Genomic DNA, 24,159 nt, shown 5'->3' on the forward strand with positions numbered 1-24,159 from the left:
TGCTTCTGTGGTGGTCTGTTTACTACCTTCAACGAAATTACTGGGGGGAGATTTCAACAGGAGCCCACTCTCCCCGCAGAGCGGCAGCAGAGTTGGTGCAGAGTTGCAGTCTGCTGCATTCCAACACCTTTGCTCCTGCTGGTGCTGTAGTGGTAGTCTGTTTACTCCCATATACAAGGGGTTGAAAACCCCAAATTTGCTCACTATTAAGTGGGCGCTCTACCTTGTTGCAGGGGTAATTAAGCATTCAATATAACATGAGGTAGTTAGCCAGTTTGTCAACAGTTAGACCAAAAAGTGAAAATTAGTCTATTCGGGCTCAAAGTACAAAATCTTAATTTATTCAAACATTCAATAGTATAAAAGACAATTTGACTTGTCAGATTATAAAACACTTTAAAATACAATCCTTCTTGTGACAGTTTGTCCTCTAGGATGGGGACTAGTGTTAGATTAGTAAACACAGTTAGTTGTCGACAAAGTTCAAAGCAATTGCTAATGTACACTTGGCATGCTCTAAGAGAGAGTTAGATTTTCTGATTATAGTATATCTATAAACTAGAGCTTAGGACTCAACATGATTCTGTTCTCTATTGTGGATAGCAGAACATTCGTCAGGTGAATGGTCACGTTGGTTGTGGTGATACTAAAACATACAGTTCGCCATGATTACATCAAACGTTTTGCTTATGACGAAGAATTGCTGATTTTTTCTGTATGGTATAACTGTTGAAAAACAGACAAAAGAAAGGGGAAGCTTTAGTTGCTCCATTCCTTTAGTTCATTATTATCATTATAATTATGCTCAGGCAGGTGTATAAGTTACCTGCTTAAGCGTGAAGTTAGTCTCTAGTAGTTGGTGTCCCCAAGAACATTGGGACTAATCATCAGCGGTCTGGTTCAGCCTTTAATGTAGTAGTTCCGACCTATGAATAAATATCAGGGAGACTAGTCCTTAGATTGTCCAAAATGTTTGCCCCTCCTCCTTTGTATCTCTTTGCTTATCGCGTAGTTGCCTTTAATTAAAGAAGAACAACATACCTGTTGCTTCTTAGAAATGTGGTTTCCTCGAAGTATCTTCTAAGGGTTTGATACTTCTATTATTGGTGGTCTAGTCAGTTTTGCCGGATTCTAGCTCGGCTGTGTAAATAGTAGCTTGCCGTATCTAGGGTAAAGCCGGCATGATCTTAGTGGGGCTAGTCTTAGTTTAAAACATATAGACATGTAGTATTTAGCACTATTGTTTAAATTGGCAAAATTACCTTGTTGGTCGAGGCGTCCTCTCGAATGGAGGCTTTCTATCTCCTAGATCGGGTTCGTAGTCTTTATAGGTCGAGTGTAGTAGTGCCTATTAGGAGGTAGAGAGGAGTAAGAAATCTCCCTATGAAGCATGTATTCTTGTTTTTTTAAAAATGAATAGTTTCCAAAATTATAGTGCCGAGTTACAGAGAATTCTTACCTTTTCCGCTCTCTCTGTGACTCGGGATCTTGGTAGCCCAGAGGTTGGGGCGTGGGTTCACGCTTAGTGGGGTAGTCAATACCAGTATGGTGTCACTAGATTATAGTTAAGCTTATTAATGTTCTCTGGGTGAGTTTGTACTGTCACTGGGTCTATTGTATTTTATCACACGATTTGGATTGAATTATATTTAGCTCTTGGGACTTACCTAATTAACTTTACACCCGTACTATGGTCCTTGTTGTGTACAGGGTCTCACAGTAGATCTTGGGCATTCCGCACCGCGCGTGAGATAAATTTCCGATGTAAACACTGTTTGGTGCGCCATCTTGAGTATTTAAAAGTTAAGGGCTATAGAAATGAAGTCCTTTCTTTATTTTTAGTATTGAGCCGCGAGCGCCATCTTGAGTATTCGAGAGATGAGAGGACGATTAGGCTAAGTCCTTTCTTTATTTTTAGAATGAGATGGGTGTATCGTTATTTATTTGCACAGTGTGCCATTATATTTTATAGAAGGGGTTCAGCAATTGAAAAATGTAAGTTAATTATTAAGAAAAAAAAAAGAAATGACTAAGGCGGCAACAACGTGGATGTTACTGTACGGGGCTCTGGTATTAACGTCTGTCAAGTTCTAATATTATGCAGGCGTCTCTGTGTCTACTCCTATCTATGATGTGATACAGTTCAATGTGAGTAGATAGTTAGGGATGAGGTCTCTAACGGCATGGTTTGTCCTGTAAGACATAAAAGGTTAGATGTTTGACTGGTTGTGATGGTGTTGCAAAGCTGTTACTAATACTATAGCATCTATCTCAAGGTTAGTCCAAAGGTAAGCATATGCTAGGGTCACTTAGGGCAGCTCTACGTGGTTAGTTTATTTGGATCTATCATAGCTAGAGATAATTTCCGTTGCTAGGACGGGAGTCGTAAAGTGTATTCGATTATTGGTTTAGTTTGTGCCATTCAATGGCCTCGTTGAGGCCTTCTTTATCGCTATATGTTTGGAAAATAAGTTTTTGTTCTTTTTCAAACAGGATTTTTTTCTTCAGTCTGCCGTCATTCCTTTTGATGGCCATGAGTATGGTCCATTGGAAATCTTCATGTCCATGGTTTTTTCTATAACATGTTTGACCATTGGAGCAAGAATGGTTTTGTTCTTTATACAGCTTCAATGCTCAGAAATCCAACCTTTAATGTTTTGAATCGTCATCCCTATGTATTTCAAATTGCTGCTACTGACTTTATTGCCTATCGTTGTAGATTTTTTATAGGCGAACATAGGGCATTGCATCTGGTTTGGTGTTTTATCAAAAATGTTCCATTGTTTTTTGACAATATTATTAATAGTCAGGCTGAGATTAGTAAAAGCATTGACCAAGACTATCCGCTCTTCTAGAGGTTTCTTAATTTTGTCTTCGAGGAGTGCCTTGCAGTTGTTATTACAGGCTCTTTTAGAAGCCTTTTTATAAGTTGTCTAGGGTATTCACTCTCTTTTAGTTTACTCTTTAGAAGCTTAGCCTCTGTTGCATATGCTTCATTAGTATTGCTGTTCCTTTTAAGCCATAAAAACTATCTGTACGGTAAGTTATTTTTAAGCTGTCTCACGTGGTGACTATGGTAGTGGAGAAGGCTATTCCTGTCTGTACTTTTGTGCTATGGTTTTACCTGTAAGTGTCCTGCTTGGTGGAATATAGTCAGATCTAGGAAGTCGATCGCCTCTTTTTTTATGGTCATTGTACATTGTAGATGGCGGTTTTGTTGGTTAAGCCAAGTGAGGAATTCAAATGCTTGCTCTTGTGTTCCTTTCCAGATGGCTATTAAGTCGTCGATATAGTGTGACCAGCATAGGAGATGTTGTTCGAATGGATGTTGTGTGTAGATACATTTCTTTTCAAAGAACCCTACATAGAGGTTTGCAACACTTGGAACCATTATGGCTCCCATCACTGTCCCCTCGGTTTGCTGGTAGAAAATACCTTGAAACTCAAAATAAATTTCAGTTAGGGCTATCTCTATACACCAAAGTATGAATGAAGTTGGTACTGGGTCTTGATCAATTCGAGTCAGACGAATTTCTTCTATGGTTTCGATAGTTTCTCATTGAGGGATGTTCGTATAGAGGTAAACTTTATCAAAACTGATCAGATATTGTGTTTCCATGTCATAGGGGAGGTTCTCAAATTGTCTAATGACATATTTTCTGTCCTTAAGGTATGATTTCATTAATACTACGTAGTTCTTCAGGTAGTGATTGGCATAGATAGAGAGGGGTTAAAGTATAGAATTAATACCTGCTACTATTGGACATTCTGGTGGTTTAATGAGTGATTTATGAATTTTAGGAAGTCAGTAAAAAGTTTGAGTAGTGGATGTGGTATTGATTAGGAACTGACATTCGTGTCTGCTCAGCCATCCTCCTTCTTTGGCTTTAGTTGCTTTCTGTTCGATCATGCTTAGAAGTTCTTTAGTAGGGTCTTCTTGTAATTTTTTGTAGTAAAGACTGTTATTCAATTGGGTAAGGCATTTGTTGATATAAGATATCTTATCTAATATCACAAAGCCACTCCCCTTGTCTGCTCTTTTTATAATGGTGATGTTGTTGTTAGCTAGTGTATTTAATGCTTCTGTTTTGTTGTTGATTAGATTATGGAACATGGGAGTATTTTTCTTTTCGAGTTTATCGACTTCCGGCAGTACTCTTTTCTCAAAGATCTCTGATTCGGGCGAGTTAGTATGTATTGGAGGGCTGAATGTAGATGGATTTTTTAGCCCTGTATAGTTGACAATAGAAGAGTCTTCCCTTTCTTGAGTTTTGTCTGCAAAGTATTCTTTTAGGTGGATCTTTCGCATTAGTTTCTGGAATTCACTCTGAAAAAGGAATGGGTCATGTTTTTTAGAGATCAGATAGCTTAGACCTTTTATTAAGCACCTGATTTTCTATGGGGGTCGGTTCATATTTTGAGAGGTTAACTAGAAGCGAGTGCTGCTCCTTCGGTGGCGTGGATCGCCCTTCCAGTTCCCCTTGTTCGGGCCTTGTTATAAAAAAATTCCTTGAGGGATTACTCTGTTGGCCTCGACCTCTTCTGTAGTTATGACTTTTTCCTCTCGTTGGGATGGGAGTGGAACTGCCTGTAGGGGTGTTATTAGGATCACTAATATCGTTCCTCAAGTTATAGGAGGTAGCTCGAAATCTAACCCTTCAGTTTCGGTTTTGTGGACCACTCGGCTCTTTTGTGGTGATTTTATAGCCTTTTTGGGTATATGGTTATGCTTTTTCGTGGCTGTATTTAGTTAAGTCTTTTTTGAGGCGTTGGATGCGTTCAAGAGTATTTGTCTGTTTGAAATCCTTTATTTCCTTTTCTATTTCTTCTAAGCGTTTTTTCACGTTGTCCAGAAATATCAATTTCTTAATGTCTTCTTCTAGTTTTTTTAGATCAATCTCTATTTTCTCTGACACTTCTTTGGCTGTGTCTATTATTAAAATGAGCCAGTCACGCCCACATGGCTATATAGCGCCACTGGAGCTTAAATTTAGCCATGTCTAAAAATAGACAGGGTTCATTATGAACTGTTAGGCCTTGGGGTAATGTTTTATTTTTTAAATATTCAGGCATTATTGCCCTGTGGAGTTCTGTTCTGATTAGTCTTTTCCTTAGTTGGATGATCCTGTCCCATTCGGTATTTGGATCTTGGTTGGTTTATATTATTAATGATCGAAATGGCATTCCTTAAAGCTGTTGCATGATCGTCACTATATCTGTGAGTTTTATCTTCTGTCATATTAGGTGTTATAGTAGTGAATTAATAAAAATTGAGGAGGTCGCGATTTGAGAGGTACTGGGAGGGTGAGCCTAAAAGATTGGGCAGTTAAAGGTACTTCATTGAAATTACTGGGAGGAGATTTCAACAAAAACCTGCTCTCCCCGCAGAGCGGCCACGGAGTTGGGGCAGAGTTGCAGGCTGCTGCAGTCCGCGGCATCCGGGTGCTTCAAGTGCGGTGCGCTGAAGTTGCGACCATCAATAATTCAAGAGCCAATAATGGAGGAAGATAGAAGACGCCTGAGAAGCCAATGGCCTTTGTGGGAAGACTGGGGCATGAATCTGAGAAGCCCGTTAAAAATGTCCTCCCACTCGAAGAGACTCGTATCTGCACCGGCGTGCATTAATATAACAACGGAAGCCGTCGACAAACCAGGTATGCAGACTCCCGATTCCATTTTGGAATGTTCAATCCATTGTGTGCAATTACGAAGTACTATAATAAGCTCCGCTGAATACTCAACCCCCAATAAACAAATCTCGCCCCCACTCATTAAAATCAACTGTGAGTCCTCAGTAACCATCGCTGCAGACCCGCTCCGACTCCAATAAAACCAACAACTCGGGCAGGAGAGGCAAGACAGGCGGAAGGAAGTGGTAAGAGAGAAGGATCGAGGCCGAGAACAAGGGAACATAACCTTGAGAGGGCGTAGTGAGGAGCGGGGGAGTGAGGAGGCCTGCTTACCGGAGATCGCGGGCTGCCTCCCTGCTAAGGGAGCCATGCTGAGCGTGGTTTCCTGAAGAGAAGTAGAAGTGCACTCAGAGCCGGAAAAACAGGAGTGGTCACCGAGTGCCAATGATGAGAATAGCGAGAGGGAGGAGAGTGTCACCCGGGAGGGAGAGTCTCAAGAGGAGACAGCTACGAATCCCCTGACAGAACTGGCGTCCGTCCTTCTGACCCTCCCGGCCCAGAAAAAGTACAATCGGGGGCCCGACAAAGGGCTCAGCCATTGCGGGCCCAGTAATTCACTTTCCCCCCCGAGGAAACTGGACAGCCTAACGTTTCTAAAAAGGTTTCCATAGAAGTACACCCAATACCAGAAAGAGAAGACTTGAGCAGCCCAAATGACGTTGCTGTTGACGTTCAACGTATGAGTTTACATACTCACCAAGACAAAAACACCTCAGGAATATCATCTATTATTTAAACGAATGCAACATCATTAAAGGAAACCTTGCCCCGAACATCCTTACAGCCTGAAGACAATATGAAAACCGCGCTAGACTCGAGCCCTGTAAAGGTGAAAGTGCCATCTACATCCTGAGGGCTAGAGCAGGTCGCCGAAGTTTAAATATCGGCCAGCGACGAAAGGGCTACTGCGGATCAACAAAGCAAGAGAATAAATGACAATAAATATTTGAGCAAGGCAGCAACGCATCGGAAAGCACAAAAAAAGGGGCTCTCAGAGAACATCAATAAAGCCCTCAAATTATGAACTTCTGAAAAAAGATTTTTAGGAGAAAAGCAATGGTACCAGAAAAAGTACTGAATGAAATCTCGGACATGGACATACTAGAGAGCATTAACATTCCTCAAGACTGTGACCCTTTGAAAAAAACGAGACCGAGGATAATTGAGACCTCTTTTATTATTCATACATCAATCCCAGACGATAGAAGCAAAGGTCTTACAAAGTCCACACCATTAAGATGGCACTTTGGACAAGACCCGACGAAATTGAGCCAAGACGCCATTGAGAAAGCACAAGATCACACAACCCCAACAGTGACCCGCAAGCACAAACTCACTGTGGGCCCATTCCATATACTGTGCCACATAAACTATTGAAAACTTCCCTTTAACGGCTGCTGCCAGGGAAATCACTGCGCAGCCTAGTAAAAAGGTAGAGAACATCGATTTAACAGCTCCAAAATGCGACAGACTGATGATGGATCTGCTTAACAAGGGTTATATAAATGAGGAAGAAGGAAACGGTGGTTTATTACCCGCAGCTCCAAGTATTAGAGCAACCAGGAGATATGAACAGACACGTTCATCCAGAAATTGCGACATAAATATATCGCAAAGAAAATAACGAGGTCCAAGTGATACACCACAAACAAAAGATATGCCGGAGAAAAAGCCTGACCTCTTGACTATCATGGCAACTGTCACAATAGCACTAGCCCCGTTCAGTAAACTTTATGAAGCCCTAAATGATACATTAAAGGACCAAACATCGCTTATTGCCTTGATGCATACTAAGATGACTTACTTGGAGAGCTTCATAACGGCTAAAGAGTGGGGACCAGACGCAATATAAAACCAAAGGCCTGACCATGATAGAAATCGGGGTGAAGCACACCACAACGTTTCTATTAGCCTGGCCAAATCAAGAAGCAACCTTAAAGAGGCTACAACACAAACCGAGATACAAAAAAAATAAGCTCACTCTATTCTACACCCTGACACGGACCCAGAAAGGCCTGTTAACAGAGAAGATCAACTAGCGAACAAATTAACAACACTGGGAGGATCACTGGAATATCAAAAGGCCCCTCAACTGCAAATGGAAGACAAGGAAATGAAAGTAAGAATTGGAAAGAAAACGGCTGCATTTCTTTAGACCAGGAGGGCATTTTATGCATCGCAAATCCAGCAGTAGAACTGCAAGACAAAGGAAAAGAAACAAGCACTATCAATTTATTTTCCTTTGGAATATTCAACCAGGCACTTTGTTCAAAAGAAAGTGTGTCAGTGTCCAAAACATTCTTACAATTGTAACCATCTGTAAGACAGCAGAAAACAAATAAATAAGTGCAGAAAATTAAAGATTCTAAGGAGCAAAACAACAAAGGCCATCGTATGGAATGGAGGAGAGCAAAGGGCTCTCAAAATGTCCCAAAACGGAAAGCCATTAGTAAAAAAAAGCGACTCTCCTTTTCGGAAGAAATCATGGCAACATTAGCAGACTTGATGAATATGAGTACATACAAAATTGAGGACTCAGAATCTGATTTCAATAATCTACCAAGATACAAAAGGAAAGCAGACTCAAAGGAGAAAAAACACCTTAATGCTGAAACCAAAAAAAGGTCTTCATAATTGAATCAACTTCCTCTGGCTCAGCAACGGGACACTCAACGAAAGATAAGAAACCTCAATCTCATATAAGGAGCCCAAGAAAAACTCAAGTAACATTGCCAAGGCAAGATAGAGAAACATCCCCTGTGACCACTTCTAATACCAGAAGAGAGGACCGTTGAATGGAGTCTAATGAAAAAAGACGTACTCGGGGGAGTAGAAACTTAACCAGTAGGTCACCATGTCGCCCCACTAGAGAAACGAGGGGAAGGAACAAGCGGAGTCAAACTAATGAAAGAAACAACTCATCGGAAAGACCAACAGCAATTCTAGAGTCAAGAAGAAGAACAACAAATGCACCCATGAGGAAAATACAAAGTTATTGTATTTTCAAATTCAAATAAACAAAAAAGCATGATGACAACTTAACTTTGAACAGAACCACAATAATGGGACTATTTAAACAAATACCAAACTTACGGCAACTACATAATGATGACATCTGGATAGTGGAACCCTGCCACAGTGGCAGGAGAGATTGTTCCTTTCTTCACATCCATTCAAAACTAATAAAAAAACTATTAAAAGATTAAGAAGATAGCTTTAACATCCTGTGATATGACATGAAAGAACTAAAGCAAGGTTGATATAATTATGAAGAGGAAAGAAAAGACAAACCACATATAAGAACAGAGGGAGAAAGGAGCTTACTCGACCAAAAAAGGAAGATTGAACACACCAATAAAAAATCCAGAACTGACAGTAAAACCTGGGAAAAAGTATCAAGTTGAAATATGGATGATAACAAATTTGCTAAGACAGACAAAATCCACTCTGCCCAAGTGATAAATTCTTAAGGACATAACAGAACTACATGCAACATGCAAGATGAAACATATGGGGAAGACGAGAGAGACCAGGAGCGCCGGCCCTTAGGACCAACAAAAAAATCAAAACTCAGTTTTGACCTTGATACAGCAAAGAGCAATTATTCAAAAACTGCAATAAAAAGAGATAAGATCCTCAAAATTACCGAACCAAAAAGGTGGACCTGGTCAGCACCTCCTTCTAAATCATCTAACAGAATTTAGCCATCAGTAGAAGGACTAGAAGTCCTAAATTCGGGAAATGAAGACCACACTACTGGGGGCAAGGCACCTTCATCAAAATGGCCTCCTGGAATACTCGAGGATTTGGCCATTTGACAGCCTCTAGCGAGGTGGATCTGAGTTCCTTAGATATCATATGTCTCCAAGCGAATTGGCTTACTACGAAGCCTCACTTGGACGGCTATTCAATAGCATTCACATCCGCTAAAAATGGATCAACAGGGAGGTCGACTACTGGCCTTATGACAGAAATTCACTCAGGCTTGGACTTGGATATTTATGCACACGTCTCAACATCACCGTTTATACAGGGGATGCTACTTACTTGGAAACGTAGGATAAGTCACAATGGATCCGTAACAAGGGAAACTATTGTATTAATAAATACGTATTGGAACCCGGATGCAATCAAAAATGACTCCTACCTAACTATCATAAATAACACTTTGGAAGAGGCATTCTCAAATCATCATTACGACCACGTAATTATTACTGGCGATTTTAATGCAATCTGTGCAGGTATTGGTGACCAAAGGAAACATCTCCCACGATCTGCCCCAATCTTCGAAAGAGGCAGACTATTGGAAAACTTAATGGATGAAAACGATTTCCATAACCTCCATTGGACAAGACACAGATCTAATATACATATACCAACTTGGGAACGCAATAACCAACGCAGTACGATTGATCACACTTATGTTTCAAAGGAACTGCTGGGGTTGATAGACACCTTTGCAATTATCCGAACTGTTAATAGTGACCACAACATCTTGAAAACAACTTGGTCTGTCCCTAGGGAATCAAAGTAGAAAATGCCTTATGACTTAGAGACCACACAGAGAGGAAATAGATTAAAATTATCAGAAAAAGCGATTAAGGATATGACTAGCCAGTATCAAGAGATCACAGGTAACAAAATTGACATTTTTCGAGCAACGAAGTAGATTACACGCCCCTTTTACAGATCTATACCCAGAAAAGTGGGAAGAATCTAAATGGAAGCAAACACCATCGACATAGATACGATAACCAACTGGTAGCAAGAAAAAAAGTCTTACGACAACTAGTGTGCGTTTAAAAAAAATCTAATACTCTGAAAATCCAGAAACGCATGAAGCAAGCAAAAACACAATATAAGCATTGGCTAGTACAACACAGGCATACTTTCTACCAGTTGGATGCAGAGGAGATGCTATGCGCATTAAGGGGAAAGAACTCAAAAGATTTTTGGTCTCTGATAAGAGGTACAAATGGAACTAATGAGGATCTCTTGCAAAACAACGTCGAAGAAGCTCAGTGGGTTGCACACTTCTCTAATTTATATAAACCACTGCCAATGGCAAACCACCTAATACCATCTAGTGCCTTGACGACATGGGGAATCGCGGAAGATATGGAAACAATCCTTAAGAAACTAACAAACTCAAGAGCACCCGGCCCAGATGGCATATCAAATTTAGATCTAAAGAAGCACCCAGAAGACTGGGCAAGATTTATGGGGAACATTTTTAAGAACTGCAATAAAGTAGAAGAGATCCCAATTTCATGGAGGAGGGCTACGGTGTCCCTATATTTAAGGCAGGTGCAAGAGACGGTCCACACCAATACTGTCCGATAGCCCTTCTCAATGTGATTGGCAAAGTGTTTGACTCTCTCGTTCTGGACGCTTTTCAGAACTGGCTGAAATCTTCCGACCTGTCGGATCCGTTTCAATCAGGTTTTATAAAGAACTCACGGACAAGAACGAACATACTCCTGTTGAGCACCATCAAAGCAAGGATTATGCAGAGCGGACCAACAGTATATATGGCACTCATTGACCTGGTCCAAGCATTTGTAAAGGTCATTAGAGAAGAAACTAGGAAATAAGAAATGCCCGAAGTCAATAATAGGGCCTATTCGAGCACTTTACCAGGAGACAACTATGAGAGTGAGGCTCAATAAGTCTGGCCAGCTATCAGAGGAAATTAAGACAGCGAGGAGCATTAAGCAGGGGTGCACATTGGCCCCAGCTTTATATAACGCCGACATAGCTGACTACTCTGATATTGAAAAGGTGTTAAGAATGTTCCCACCAACAGTAGGAGGAGTGAAGATAACAAGGATACTATACGCAGATGACATTATCCTCCTAGATTTAACCCCTATGGTATTACAAAAACAGATTAACAACTTGTCCCAGTATTTGAAAACTAGCAATCTCGAAATGAATAAAGCAAAGACTAAGATAATGGTCATGGAAAAAAGTTTTAAAAAAATAGGAAAAGGCCAAATGGGATGCCGATGGTTTTCAACTAGAGAGAGTGAATGCCTTCAAATACTTGGGAGTAATGATAAGCAGCAACCCGATGCAAGATTTCCTCTTCTCAAGAATAAAAGCTCTGACGTCTCAAACTAAGGCAATAGATAAAAAGTATGGATGTTACTCGCTGATCCCAGTGGTTAATTTTTTTTAAGATAAAGTAACTCCGAGCTTCACATAGGGGATGGACACAATGCCTTTTCTACCAGCAACCCTCTGGTTAAAAATCGAGAGTTACTTTTGGAGAAAAGTCCAAAGACTTTCTCAAATTACACCTATTACTCTTATCAGAAGAGAAACATGTCTACCACCATTGGCGGCAACAGCCACAAGAAACACGCTGATGCTCTATAGAAAAGTTATCACAGACCCCAGATCGAAGATTCTGAACAGCATCAATACAGAAATAGAATAACTTAATGACAAAATGGGCTTCAACTAACAAAACAACTCTGGCTGACTTGGATACTACTGCATCAGAACTTTCGGCAAACGCTAACAAAGTCATTAAACTACTAATAGAAATGGATTGGATTACAACTCTCGCCTTGGCCAGTAAGTATAAGATAACAAAGGACATTCCAACAACGCCAATGAAAGTGAACACAGTGCGAAGCTACCTGGAGAAATTCCTGGACAAAACCTTGGCCAGACTATTTCTAAAATTCAGATTGAATCAGATTAAGACTTACGAAGTAAAGGCTGCAAGGAAGCAAACAACCGCTAATAAATGTCGATATGTTATGTTAGGGGATCTTGTAAAGCGCACTACGACCCGAAGGTATCCTGGCACTGAGAGAGAAGAAAACCTTGAAAAAGGAAAAGCGTATATAAAGTCAGCATATCAGTGATGGAAAAGGTACATTTAAAGTAGTTTTCTGAAAAGGAAGAAAACCTCAGTTAATCTGAGGAAAGGAGGCAGAGAGTTCCACAAGTGGGGAGCTGCCACAGAGAATGCTCGGCCACCCACTGCAGCCTACCTAAACCGGGGAACCTCCCGGAGACACAGGTTGGCAGAGTGAAGGCGTAGTGGGACCATAGGCTACAATCTTTTCCTGGAGAAAGACTGCTCCCCGCCTATGCAAAGCACGGTGTGTCAGGCAAAGGGACTTAAACTTGATATAACACTCAACTGGAAGCCAATCAATCTGGATCAAGATTGGTGACGCAAGAGAGAAATGAGGTAAGCAGATCACCAGCCGAGCAGCTGAGTTCTGCAGGATCTGGAGCCTATGGATGTGATATTTGGGCTGGGCAAAAAGAACCGCGTTGTAATTCTCGAGGACTCCTGAGACTGTTGGTGACTTTGGGTCTAACCCTAAGTTACTAGGGGAATCCAGACATGGAACCCTTGCTCACTAGTCTTAGAGAGGCACAGCTCCACCCTACTGATGAGGTCCAACCAGCTCAAAACACGTGTCTGGGGTTGCTGTTGGTACTCTTGTTCAGAGGAGAGTTGCCTAGCATTTCGGTGCTGGACCCGTCCCTGGGCAGGACAAATACTAAGATGTTTGGGATATTTCTCCTCTGTGAAAGTGAGCTAAAGAATCTGGGTAAGGCTCTCGCAACCAGGACTAATGTCTGGTAGAGAGACTCCCAGGACCACCCTTGTTTTTTGTGGCAATCACAAGGGCCCGTTAATGCTGAGGAAGGAAGGAAGGAAATCACCCTCTTAAGCATTTTAACTTTGAAGAACCCTGATTTACAGATCGCTCTGTGAATCATGGTGTTTTTGGCAGTGCACTGTGTTCAAAGTTTTATGAATTAGGCCCCACGTGTGAATGTCTGTTTTTTTGTTGCATATCGCATTTGTCTGTAAAATTTAAAAGGAAAATCACTGAATCACAAGAAATAAAAATGTATTGAAAAGGAACTACCCTGGCACAGGGAGCCATTGGATTGGGTAAATCAGGAGCGTATCGTACCCGTATTGTCACAGATGGTAATAAAAACGTTTTAAACAGTAGTGCCATTTGCCTATCCTGTTGCTGTCTCTGAGGTTTACTGAGCGGATTCTGTATTTGTGAGAAAAAAAAGTGGTTGAAGTTCCAAATGACAACCTGCATATTCTGACTGTGGCTAGAGAGTGACAGAGTCGCGAGACAGTGACGGGCATAGAGAGGGATACTGGAGGAGTCTTTGGCGGTAAAGAGCCCACATGCTCCGACCCTTTGAGTGAATCCGATGAATCTACAATCGCAGTTTTGAAACTCATTTTGCACTGCACTTGTTAGCACATGTCCTGTATCCACGACAAAATGTGTGCATTAGGCCCCAGCACCATTTTAATGTGCGGAGGTCTGTGGAGCTGTGTTAGGCAGGCTTGCAGTGCCTTTAAACCAGCAATGGGAAGCAGAGTGAGTAAATGGGCCTAATTCACAAAGCGTTCTGCATTGTGTGCAGTACGTGTTGCCATTGACCCAAGCATACCCCATGATACGGGTCACTGTCCCCCAACAGCAGTCCGCTGCCTGTCTGATGATCAGTAGAGGCTGACGCTGTGCCTCTTGCGTGTAGGTCTATTCATAATGCACTCTTGACTGTTGCGAACTTAGCCCCTTTATTGAGTCCACGCCACAGGTGGTGGCAAAGCTGCTTTCTTCCTTGCTCACGCATGAGTAATCTACCTGGCCCTGACTAATGCAGGCTACTCTTCTTCCCTCCATGTGGTGCTGCTCACAGCAGGCTAACCCAGCCACCCACTAACATATCAAATGTCCTGGGCTGTCAAGGAAATGTAGCAATGTCTCTGACTCACACTAAATCCTAAAGCAACTTTCAAAACATACCTTGCTCTGTTTGCACATGGAATCTTATTTGTAGGCCACACCTCTGGTGTCCCACCAGCTACCTAATTTCAACACTGAAGTGTAATGTACGCTATCTGCTTGAGCCCTACAGGGTCACGCAGATCACAAATAAATACTTGCTTTGCATGGGATGCAGCCCTGCGCGCCAATGCAGCTACACGCCCAGGACCATATCAGCAGAATTATTTATGAATGTATCAAAATGAACTATTCCAGCAAACGCATGCTGACGAGTGCACCTGTCCTGTAGTGTGCAGCAGTGGTGCCTCGGCTTGCCCAATGCCCTTGCAACAATGCCACCCGCCACCATGTCCTCGAGTAACAGTAAAATCCTGTCGCTCATGGGCATGGTGGGGGCTGCACTGAATGAGCAGCCTGGAGCACTGTTCTCAGCCATCCCTGCTGTACATGCGCAATGCAGGCCCTCCCAGGCCAGCAATGAAAGCCGATAAACTTGGCTGAAAAGGATGCCTGGGGGTGTCAAGAAAGAAACGCCCCCAAAGGCATTCTTTTCCTCACCCATCTCCCTGTCCTGTCCCTCAGACAGAACAGGGTGTTGTCAGACTTTTCAAACCCCACCCCAGTCTGTGCAAGAGATAGGACAGGGGGTGGGGAGCTGAGAGAGTGTCAGGTGGCTCAGTTCCAGCCTCTGAGCATTGACCCTCCTCCTATACAGAGGAGGGTCAATGCTCAGATGCTGGGGAGGCTAAGGACTATGCTACAGGACTATGTAGGGGAGGCTAAGGACTATGACACAGTGATGTCACTGTGGAGCCCCACCCACATGCTGGAACTTCACAGAAACGAAACCAAACAGTTTGGTTTCGTTTCGGAGAAATTCCAGAATTTGGGTGGGGCTCTCCAGTCCACACTGAGTGCCGCAGAGAGTTGCAGGTTGGGATCCATCTGAGTTAAGTGCTTTTTGGTTTTAACTTTTTTTCATGTCCTTTGAACGGTCTGTGTGAGAGGGGCTGTCGCTGCCAGCTGAGTGCTATTAGCAGGCTGTCTACTATTCAAAATACGAAAGCAGTTTATCACACAGGAGTTTTTTTAAATATAAGCAGAGCTGAGCTTCTATGCAAAACAATTCCTATGTGGTCATTGTGGCGTTGCCCCTTTAAGGGTATGCACGCGACGGAGTGACGTTCACTCCGTCGCGTGCTCTGTTAAATAAACGGGGCGGCTCCTGGTGACGTCAGATCACCGGGGAGCCCACACCGACAACATCACTGTCTCCGTGTCTCATTATCACGGAGGTGGGGGCTCACGGAGGCGGCCCATCGGAGACTGCCAACAGTGGCGACGAGACCGGGATCGCTTCCTGGGACACGCGGGGAGTTTCATCGAAGCGCAGATGATCGCATGTGAGCGCGCGACGAACTCCGACCGCAGAGAAGGAAGCGACGCACGCGGCCGGCGGCCATTTTAATCAACAGGCCTCGGAGACTCACGGCTTCATAACGAAGCGTCGGTGAGCCATCCGGACTTAATTTTTGGAAACTTCAGCGGCGGATGATCGCTGAACACAGCACATGTCAATTTCAAGAGGAAATTCTGACATTTGTCACTGGTATTGTCGAGCAGAGGCAGGGAGACTCCATGGGAAGCCTGCTGTTGCACTAGGGGTCTCTTCCTCTACTCAATTTTTGGACACCTCGTTGTCTGCATGCTGGCTGGAGTGACACCTTCACGAAGATCACGGCTGGTGGTGAGTTGCGGCCCCGTTCCTACCAATCTTTTGGGGTGCCTGTGCGCTTTCCACCATGAATCAGGCTGCTGCTGCTGCTGCTGCTCCTGCTGCTGTGGCTCCTGTACCGCCTGTACCTCCGCCTGCTCCCCCGCCGAAACCACCGGGGTCCCTACAGCCAATGCCTGAGTTTGATATCTCGGGTGCTCCATCGGGCCTGGGACAGAGGTGGAAGATGTGGATGGATAGGCTGGAGATGTATTTCAGGGCCACAATGGAAACAACGGACGACGGCAAGCTGGCCACCCTCCTGTACTCTGCTGGTCCTGCGGTGCATGAGGTATTTATGTCCCTGCAGCCGGTGGACGGATCGTTTGCTGCGGCAAAGGAGGCACTCCACAATCATTTTCTGCCAATGGCCAATGCGGACTATGAACGTTTTCTCATGGGAACGGCTCGACAAAAAGATGATGAGACTCTGGATGTGTTCTTTGGGCGGCTGCGGCGTTTGGCAGCACCTTGTGCCTGGAATGACCCTGAGGTTATAATAAGGAACCAACTCATTCAGGGGTGCAGCTCTGGGAAACTGAGACGCCAGATACTGCGAGAGCCGGGCATCACCCTCCCTCGCATCCTAGAACTGGGTAGGTGCCACAAGGTCTCGGAACTGCGTGCAACCAGGATGGAAGCGGGTGCTCGCCCAGCCAAGGTGGAAGAGGTCTGCGCGGTCGGAAGAGGCCGCGGGTTAAGGCGCCCCATGAACACTCAGAGCCAGCGCGCGCAGGGGTCGAATGTCTCGTGCCCGAAGTGTGGCTACGATCTCCCGCACCCCGCGGAATGCCCGGCAACGGGAGTCAAGTGCGGCAGATGCAGAGGCCCTGATCATTTCGCCAGAATGTGCAAATCTGCCGCCCCCAAAATTGTGCCGAGGGGACCAGTTCGAGCCGGCTTCTTCCGGCCCCAGAGGGCCTCCAACGTTGCCCAGGTGGACCAAGGTGACGAAGGGGCCCCTTTTGTATTTGGAATAGCAGTCGGTCTGCTTTTCCAAATACAACAGCTGACAATCACACAGGAGGTTTTTTTAAATATAAGCTCAGCTGAGTTTATATGCATAAAAGAACCCTGTGTATTTGTCTGCGTTTGTATTTTGAATAGTAGGCTGCCTACTATTAAAAAAAAAAATAAAAAAAAAAAAGCTGGCAATCAAACAGAAAACGCCCTACTTTCAATGAAAGCATCCATTTTTTGAAGCCTCCTGTGCTGGTCTCGACACCTCTCTGCTTTACAATGCCCCCTGGGGGTAGGGTGTCCATCCCCCACAAAGGGGGTTTGTGTGCGCTATGCGGTGTGGGACACCCTACCCACGAGGGCACATTGTCCCATTGCCCTTCAGGACAGACCCATGGTGGGGGCTGGCATTTTAACCCATATACACAAAAGAACTGCAGGACCATTGCACATGCAGGAAGCTCATCTACTAGATCTCTGTCCAGTAACGTTGGGGTCAAATACATGCACATCTCCTAATATGAATAAGCATTGCACCAACAGAAGTGTCTTCACAGAAAAGGCCATTGCAAGGAGCATCATCAGTCTGTGCTACTTGGAGGCTCCAAGTATCAAACATCGATGATGCTCCTTGGAATGGGTTGGGGGCAACCACAAGTAAGCCAAGTGGCAAATAACTTTCTGGTGCAATATACCTAAATTGCACTACTATTATATATCGAGCAACTCAAAATTCATTAGGCTTTTTTTATAGTGGTATAATATATTAACATAAGCTTTGAAGTGAATCACATATGGAGCTGCAGATGAGGCACAGTGTGATTAAACAATTTGCCAAGGATCACACACTTTGGTTAAACAGTCAAACAAGAATGTGGCCAATTTAAGCAACTGAACACATCTTCCCAGGTTTAGTTGATATAAATATGTATTCAGGTTTTGCTTTGCATTTTAAGTGTTTGAATAATACTTTATGTATAGCAATTCCTTGAAAGCAAACCACATTATGTAATGAACTAGTCTTTCATAGTAAACTAATTATACAGTGGATACATCATCATAGAAATATGTTGAGCAATAAGAGTATGTCTTTAGTTTTATTCTCCCCTTCCTGCATGCAAAGTCACAATAGCATCATGCAAATTAATGTGAGCCTAACAAATCCTCCTTTCACAAAGCATGCAGAATTTTGCACCCTTCTCACTTCTTATCACCCCACTCACATTTCTAAGGGGACAACAATCAGACCCCCCCTCCCATCAGTGCCTACTATCTCCCGTTCTAATGCTCTTTTGAAACAGAGAAATGTAACAGGTCCTCAGAGGCTGCTCTGCTTCCTGGGGCACCTGGGACATTGTCCTGGCAGAGGGACACCTCTCCCCTTCCATACACTCATTGCCAATAAAGGTGCCGAATGGGAAATGTGTCCTGCTGCCAGGAAATTGACACTGCTGAGCAGGAACACTCCTGCTCGGCACTCTCATTGTTCTGCCAGCGGGACACCTTTCACATTCGGCACCCTCATTGAGGTCTCAAACGGGAGTGGTGACCCACTGCCAAATGTCAAGCTGACCAAAAAGGGGACCGCTTACTGGGCAGTCTCTGCCAAATGTTTGGGGTCATGAACAGGGGGGGCAATGAAATCTAAATTTTGGGTAGGGGAGATGGACCATTCAATTGTTGGGTGAGGCACTGACTTCAGAGACCGTGGGGGGCAATCTTTTTAGCATGGGGAGCATCTAACTTCTTTACACATTATAATAAGAGAGACTAGTCTAGTGCAGTTTCAATGTTGCAAGCAGTTAACTCTCTCCTTTAAGTTTGAAAACAACCACGTAAGGACTGTTAGGAGAGGGTCCCAGGACTGTCCCCCCTTCTCCCCATGAACATGACGGCCCAGAGTGTTAAGAACAAAAAGATCCACTTATTAATTGGACAAGCCCCAGGAGCACCAATGACTGACATGTATGCAGAGAGATATTCTCTTAGGCAGCCATTGCAACCTTAAACAGAGAATAATCGGATATCCTTAGGGATGCAGGTGCTTCAGCAGTGATCATGGATCCAAATTCCATAATGGACAACATTAACTAAATGCAGAGAAACCACTGTGCTGACTTCATTATTGACACTACTACATAACTGTCTTAGTCATGAAGTACACTCACATCCGTGCACAGCTTACACAAACACACACTCTCCTATACACGAAGAACATGCTTATACAGTTCTGTTGATAGAGGACAGATACATATACATACTTTCAAAGTTTTTATTATTTTCTCATTTGCCAAGTGCAGCAATACTAAATGTAAGCTTTCAGATGCTTATAGCAACTAACCCTATGGAATTACAGGATCATATAAGGAGCCTTGTAGGACTGAGTACAACTAAACTACAGGAAATATAGCGCAATATAAGTGTGTAGAAATCATATTATCAGTATAATGAAAATCATATAAGGCCTCAAGCCACAGGAAAGAAGATGAGGGAACCAGAACCAGACTGCACAGAGCAGGACGGCCAGAGCTCACAGCCAAGGTCAGAGATAAACAACACATTCCAAACTTCAAACGAGAAAGGGGCCAGCTGCAGAAAAAACAGAATACATCTCATAATTGCATACCCAGAGAGCTCGATTTTGTGATCCACAACCATGTGATGTGGCTGAGCTAGACAATGGGCATTCACCCGCGGTGGGAAGACAAAAAGTTCTCAGCAACCCAGACGAGAAGTAAAACATCAAAAAGTTAAACATTTAGCAATCTGGAGAACACTCCCATAGGCAAAGGTTGTGTTGCTTCCCTACATTGGGAACACACAATCATTTAACATCACCTTGAAGGGGTGAACAGAGCGCTCAGAACCAAACTAGATCCCAGGCCTGGGGAGACCAGTTCCAACCAATCAGGGGACAGAAATCCAGGTGTGTATGATAGGGGGAAAGGCCCAATGGTAAATCTGTGACCCCGCAACAATGTAATAGATAATTTCTTGGGGCCAGGGCAGGCCAGCCACCTTACATGGAAGGACCAGTAGAGTAAGATGTGTCCTGACCATTTATAGGGTCTGCTACTCTGAGCACCAAATACCTGTGAGCAATAGGTTTTTGGGTGAGGGTCCAGGCGCTGACACAATTTTGCATCAAAACAGGGAGACACATCTTGTGGAATTGGAGATTCTGGATATCTGTGTTTGTCCGGTATGATCCCTATTGGTTTTTGCAATAAACAACAGTTCTAACTTGCCCTTGGCTGAGTCCTCCGTTTGTTCTGGGGAAAGGGTTCTTGGGCCCTTGGGAGCTGAACAGGTGAGCTTGTATCAATCCCCAGACTTTTGGCACATTGAGTCTCCTCCAACAACTGCTCTGAGAATGAGTGGTCTCCTGTCCCATATCCACCCTTCCAATCACTCCCTTGGCATGCATGTGCTAACTAACCCCAGATCACTATTCCAATTCCCTAAAAATGAATGCATATGAGTGCAGGTACCCACTTTACCCAGCACTTGCCTTAATGCTGGAAGCATATTTGTGCCATTGTAGTATATGTGCACATACATGATTTTCTGTGCAAAATGGCCATGTGTATTGTCGGTAACCTATAATCTTTGATAGTAGAATATTGTGTGGGTTCTCATCTGAGAACCGCTTGTATCTTAGGTCTTTTTCTACAACATTTCTTGAAAATTGTGCTGGAAAATGCACCATTTCAAATCCTCATTTCAGAAACAATTTGCAGGAGGGAGAGCTCCCCCAGAACCACTTTGATACGTTGGGCTCCCTATCACCTTCATGGAAAATACATTTACGCTGCACCACTTTAAAAGTTCACCAGCCACCACTGTTCACATTCACAATACCCCTTTGCCCTAAGCAACCAGCCAACATCTTTTCTAGTGAAATCAGATTTGGAAAGTTTTTAAATAGCTGGTCATACAATGTCTTTTGTGTGCCATATACTACTTGTCCCAGGTGACACATGTTTACACTCAAAAACTCATACAGACAGCTGGCACTTTAGAATGACACAGTTAGCTGGTAATGAAAGGTTCAAGGAGATGGACCCCTTTGTACTTTCAATTCATGTTACAGTGAACCACCACCACAGTGGCGTAATGTGGCATTCGGCACAAGGAAAACATAATTGCATTGCTCGTTATTTTGGAAGACAGCACTGATAATCAGTGCTGACCTCTGCCTTGTGCACATAAGTCCCGAACAACGTTATCAAAAGGGGTGCAAAATAGAAATATTATCAATGAAAAATTAAATTCACTCTAATCTTTGATAATTTAAGACAGAACTAAATCTGGCAGAAACGTACAAAAAATGGACACAGTGTTTTGATAATCTGGTCCTTGATAGCCATCTCTGTGCTTCACCTGGGTCTGAAACTTGATTGGGAAGACTGAAGAGGTTGATTGCTGTGATCTGTTAGAGGAGATGTGTGGCTACTGCTTCTTAAAGGATCTTACCTAGGAATGAAAGATGGGTGATGGGGCGAAAGTTGCTGAGGTTGTCAGTGTTCAGTGTTGGTTTCTTGAGAAGCAGGAGGATTTATCCTGTTGTTACGGTCGAGGGGAAGGTGTTTTGAGTTAGGGAGCTGGTGATGATTGTCAAGACAGGAAGAAGTGCTTCAGAAGGAAGAGTCTTGAGTACGCAGGAAGGGAGGTAATGTTAAAATAATTTGTATCGCCGCATATAGCAAAATGTAGGTGGGCAATTTGGCCATTTCCCTTTTGCCAATTTCATGAAATTGTGCATTAAATTAATAAATAAATGATAATCAGTACTTTTCCAGTGAACCATTTGCACATAAGTGGGGTTTACAGTCTCTAAAACCTGTTCATTAGCTGTCAAAAAGCCTTGCAGGACTGTTGATGATAAATGTTTTCTTTTTAAAATGTGCTAAAATAATCTGCAACAAGTTTATCTCCAGTGTGTTCTACTATATCATTTAAAACTTATGTTTTCCTCTTGTTTGCTGATAAAAACAATCTACTTAATAATGTGTTCATAAAATCAATTCTGCAGGGTTTATTTTCAGCAGACTAAGTAATGTCTTTGGTAGTGGTTCCACATATTCTGCTAGTAACACATCCAGTTAATTCATGTTATGGAATTTTGTTTCAGCAACCCTGGGAACATCTCTTTACTACAGTTTTCCACTTTAAAAAACTGAACATTATTTACAGGGGATTGGATTTCATCAAATTTAGTAAAGCTTCTTCACTAGACTTTTTCCCTTATTTCCCCTAAACCTCCTGTATATCAATTTTTGTGCTGGATTATTTTCTGCAAATCTGTCTATGGCAGAATTGGAAAAATAGTAATCGTTTTGCAATTTTTGTTAAATTAACAGTTTGGAAATGGTTCGAATTATACCGGATATATTCATATTGTGCACACCTCTATTACAAAGAATAGTGTGAGAAATACCTGAAAGACTAGATTGTGCACTAAGCGAAATGAGATGCTGGAAATCTAGAATTATCCACTCTGATGATAGACATTATATTTTAGATATAATGGACCACTGTTGTATCTGAGATGTTTAATGGCTTCCCTATAGTATTTGAAACATGGACACAATGGTCCTCATTACGAGGTTGGAGGTAGCCATGGCTCTATTAGCGCCACGGCTGCCTCCAAAATCATTCCGACTCCGGTCTGGTGGATGGAGCAGTTACCGGTCCATTCCGAGGTCGGCGGGACCGGTAATTCCCCATTCACCAGAGCCATTCCCCATTCCCATTTGAGCCCCCATAGCGCTCAATGGGAAGGGGGAAGGCGGCAATAACGGTACCGCAAATTGTGATATTGACCCCGGTATCCCTTTGCGGGTCCCGTCCTTAACACCTGGTAAAACCAGGTGTTAAGGAAGGACCCGCAAAAGGAACTTGTAGTAGGTGCCCTTACCGGTGCCTGTAATCCCTTACCGCCCACCTCGTAAGAGGCCCAAGGAGTCATATCCAGAAACAGGTATGCTAATGAAAAATCCAGTGAATCCAGCAGTGAAGAATGTTTGTGACATGGCATCATGCATTACCTGTCCCTCTATATGTATCAAAAGAGGGGGAAAGCAATAGAAGAAGAAAATAACGCAAACAATTCCTTTTCATTTCCTTGCTCGAGACATGTTCCCTGTAGACCAGCTGACAGTGCTGAACATTCACTGACATTGTGTGAGTTCCAATGATGTTATAATGCTGCTGTGAAATATACAATTGAAATTATTTATGTTAAAATATGTTTTACAGCCCTCTGTTTGGTTCGGATTATAAAGTCACGGAATGCTCATAAACATCTGTATTCCTAAAATGTTCTTTACTTCGTGTTTTGTCACAGTTTTGTCTTTTAGTGTGATTTGTTTTTCTTTTTGACAATCGACTTTGCAACGGTTGAACACTGCTTGTTCTAAATTGCATCTTCTCTGTCATAGTCTTCTTCAGGAAATTGGCATATGGTGTGCATCCAGTGGAAGTAGCGGAAGAAGTCCTCCGCACAGTGAGCAGAAAGAAACAAGAGGTTTTCATTGCAAACCCAATACCCAAGGCTGCAGTGTATGTTAGAACCTTTTTCCCAGAATTGTTTTTCGCAGTGGTTGCTTGTGGTGTCAAAGAAAAGCAACGCCTGGAAGACGAGAAATAATCATTATAGGAACCAAAGCGTTGTAACATTTCAATAAAGTGTCGCTCAAAATATCTAGTAGCATATTGTTTTTTACCTGTTTAAAAATGTCAACACCATAATTTGAATCTATAACATATCTAAACCCTTCATAATGCTCCCATTGCTTGTCGTATGTCGAGTCTGTGCATAGGTGTTCCTGACAGGATGAAGGCAACATTTCAAAAAAGAGATGTTCCTACGTATAGCATTTGCAAACATATGGAAGAGTATTCATTCAGTCCACTCTGCAACACTAAGCATCAC

General features: G+C 43.0%; 1 protein-coding gene across 1 annotated transcript in view; it reads left to right on the forward strand.

The window, feature by feature from the left end:
* Nucleotides 1–23,927, forward strand: part of DHRS7C (dehydrogenase/reductase 7C) — a 306,673-nt gene extending 282,746 nt beyond the window's left edge. Inside the window, exon 7 of the mRNA XM_069654467.1 lies at nt 23,666–23,927. Coding sequence (XP_069510568.1) covers nt 23,666–23,874 — 209 coding nt within the window. The 3' untranslated portion in view covers nt 23,875–23,927. The remainder of the gene's footprint in view (nt 1–23,665) is intronic.
* The last annotated feature ends 232 nt before the right edge of the window (nt 23,928–24,159 follow it).

This window comes from Ambystoma mexicanum, chromosome 3q, assembly GCF_040938575.1.
Source record: "Ambystoma mexicanum isolate Mex_15411 chromosome 3q, UKY_AmexF1_1, whole genome shotgun sequence".
Lineage (NCBI taxonomy): Eukaryota > Metazoa > Chordata > Amphibia > Caudata > Ambystomatidae > Ambystoma > Ambystoma mexicanum.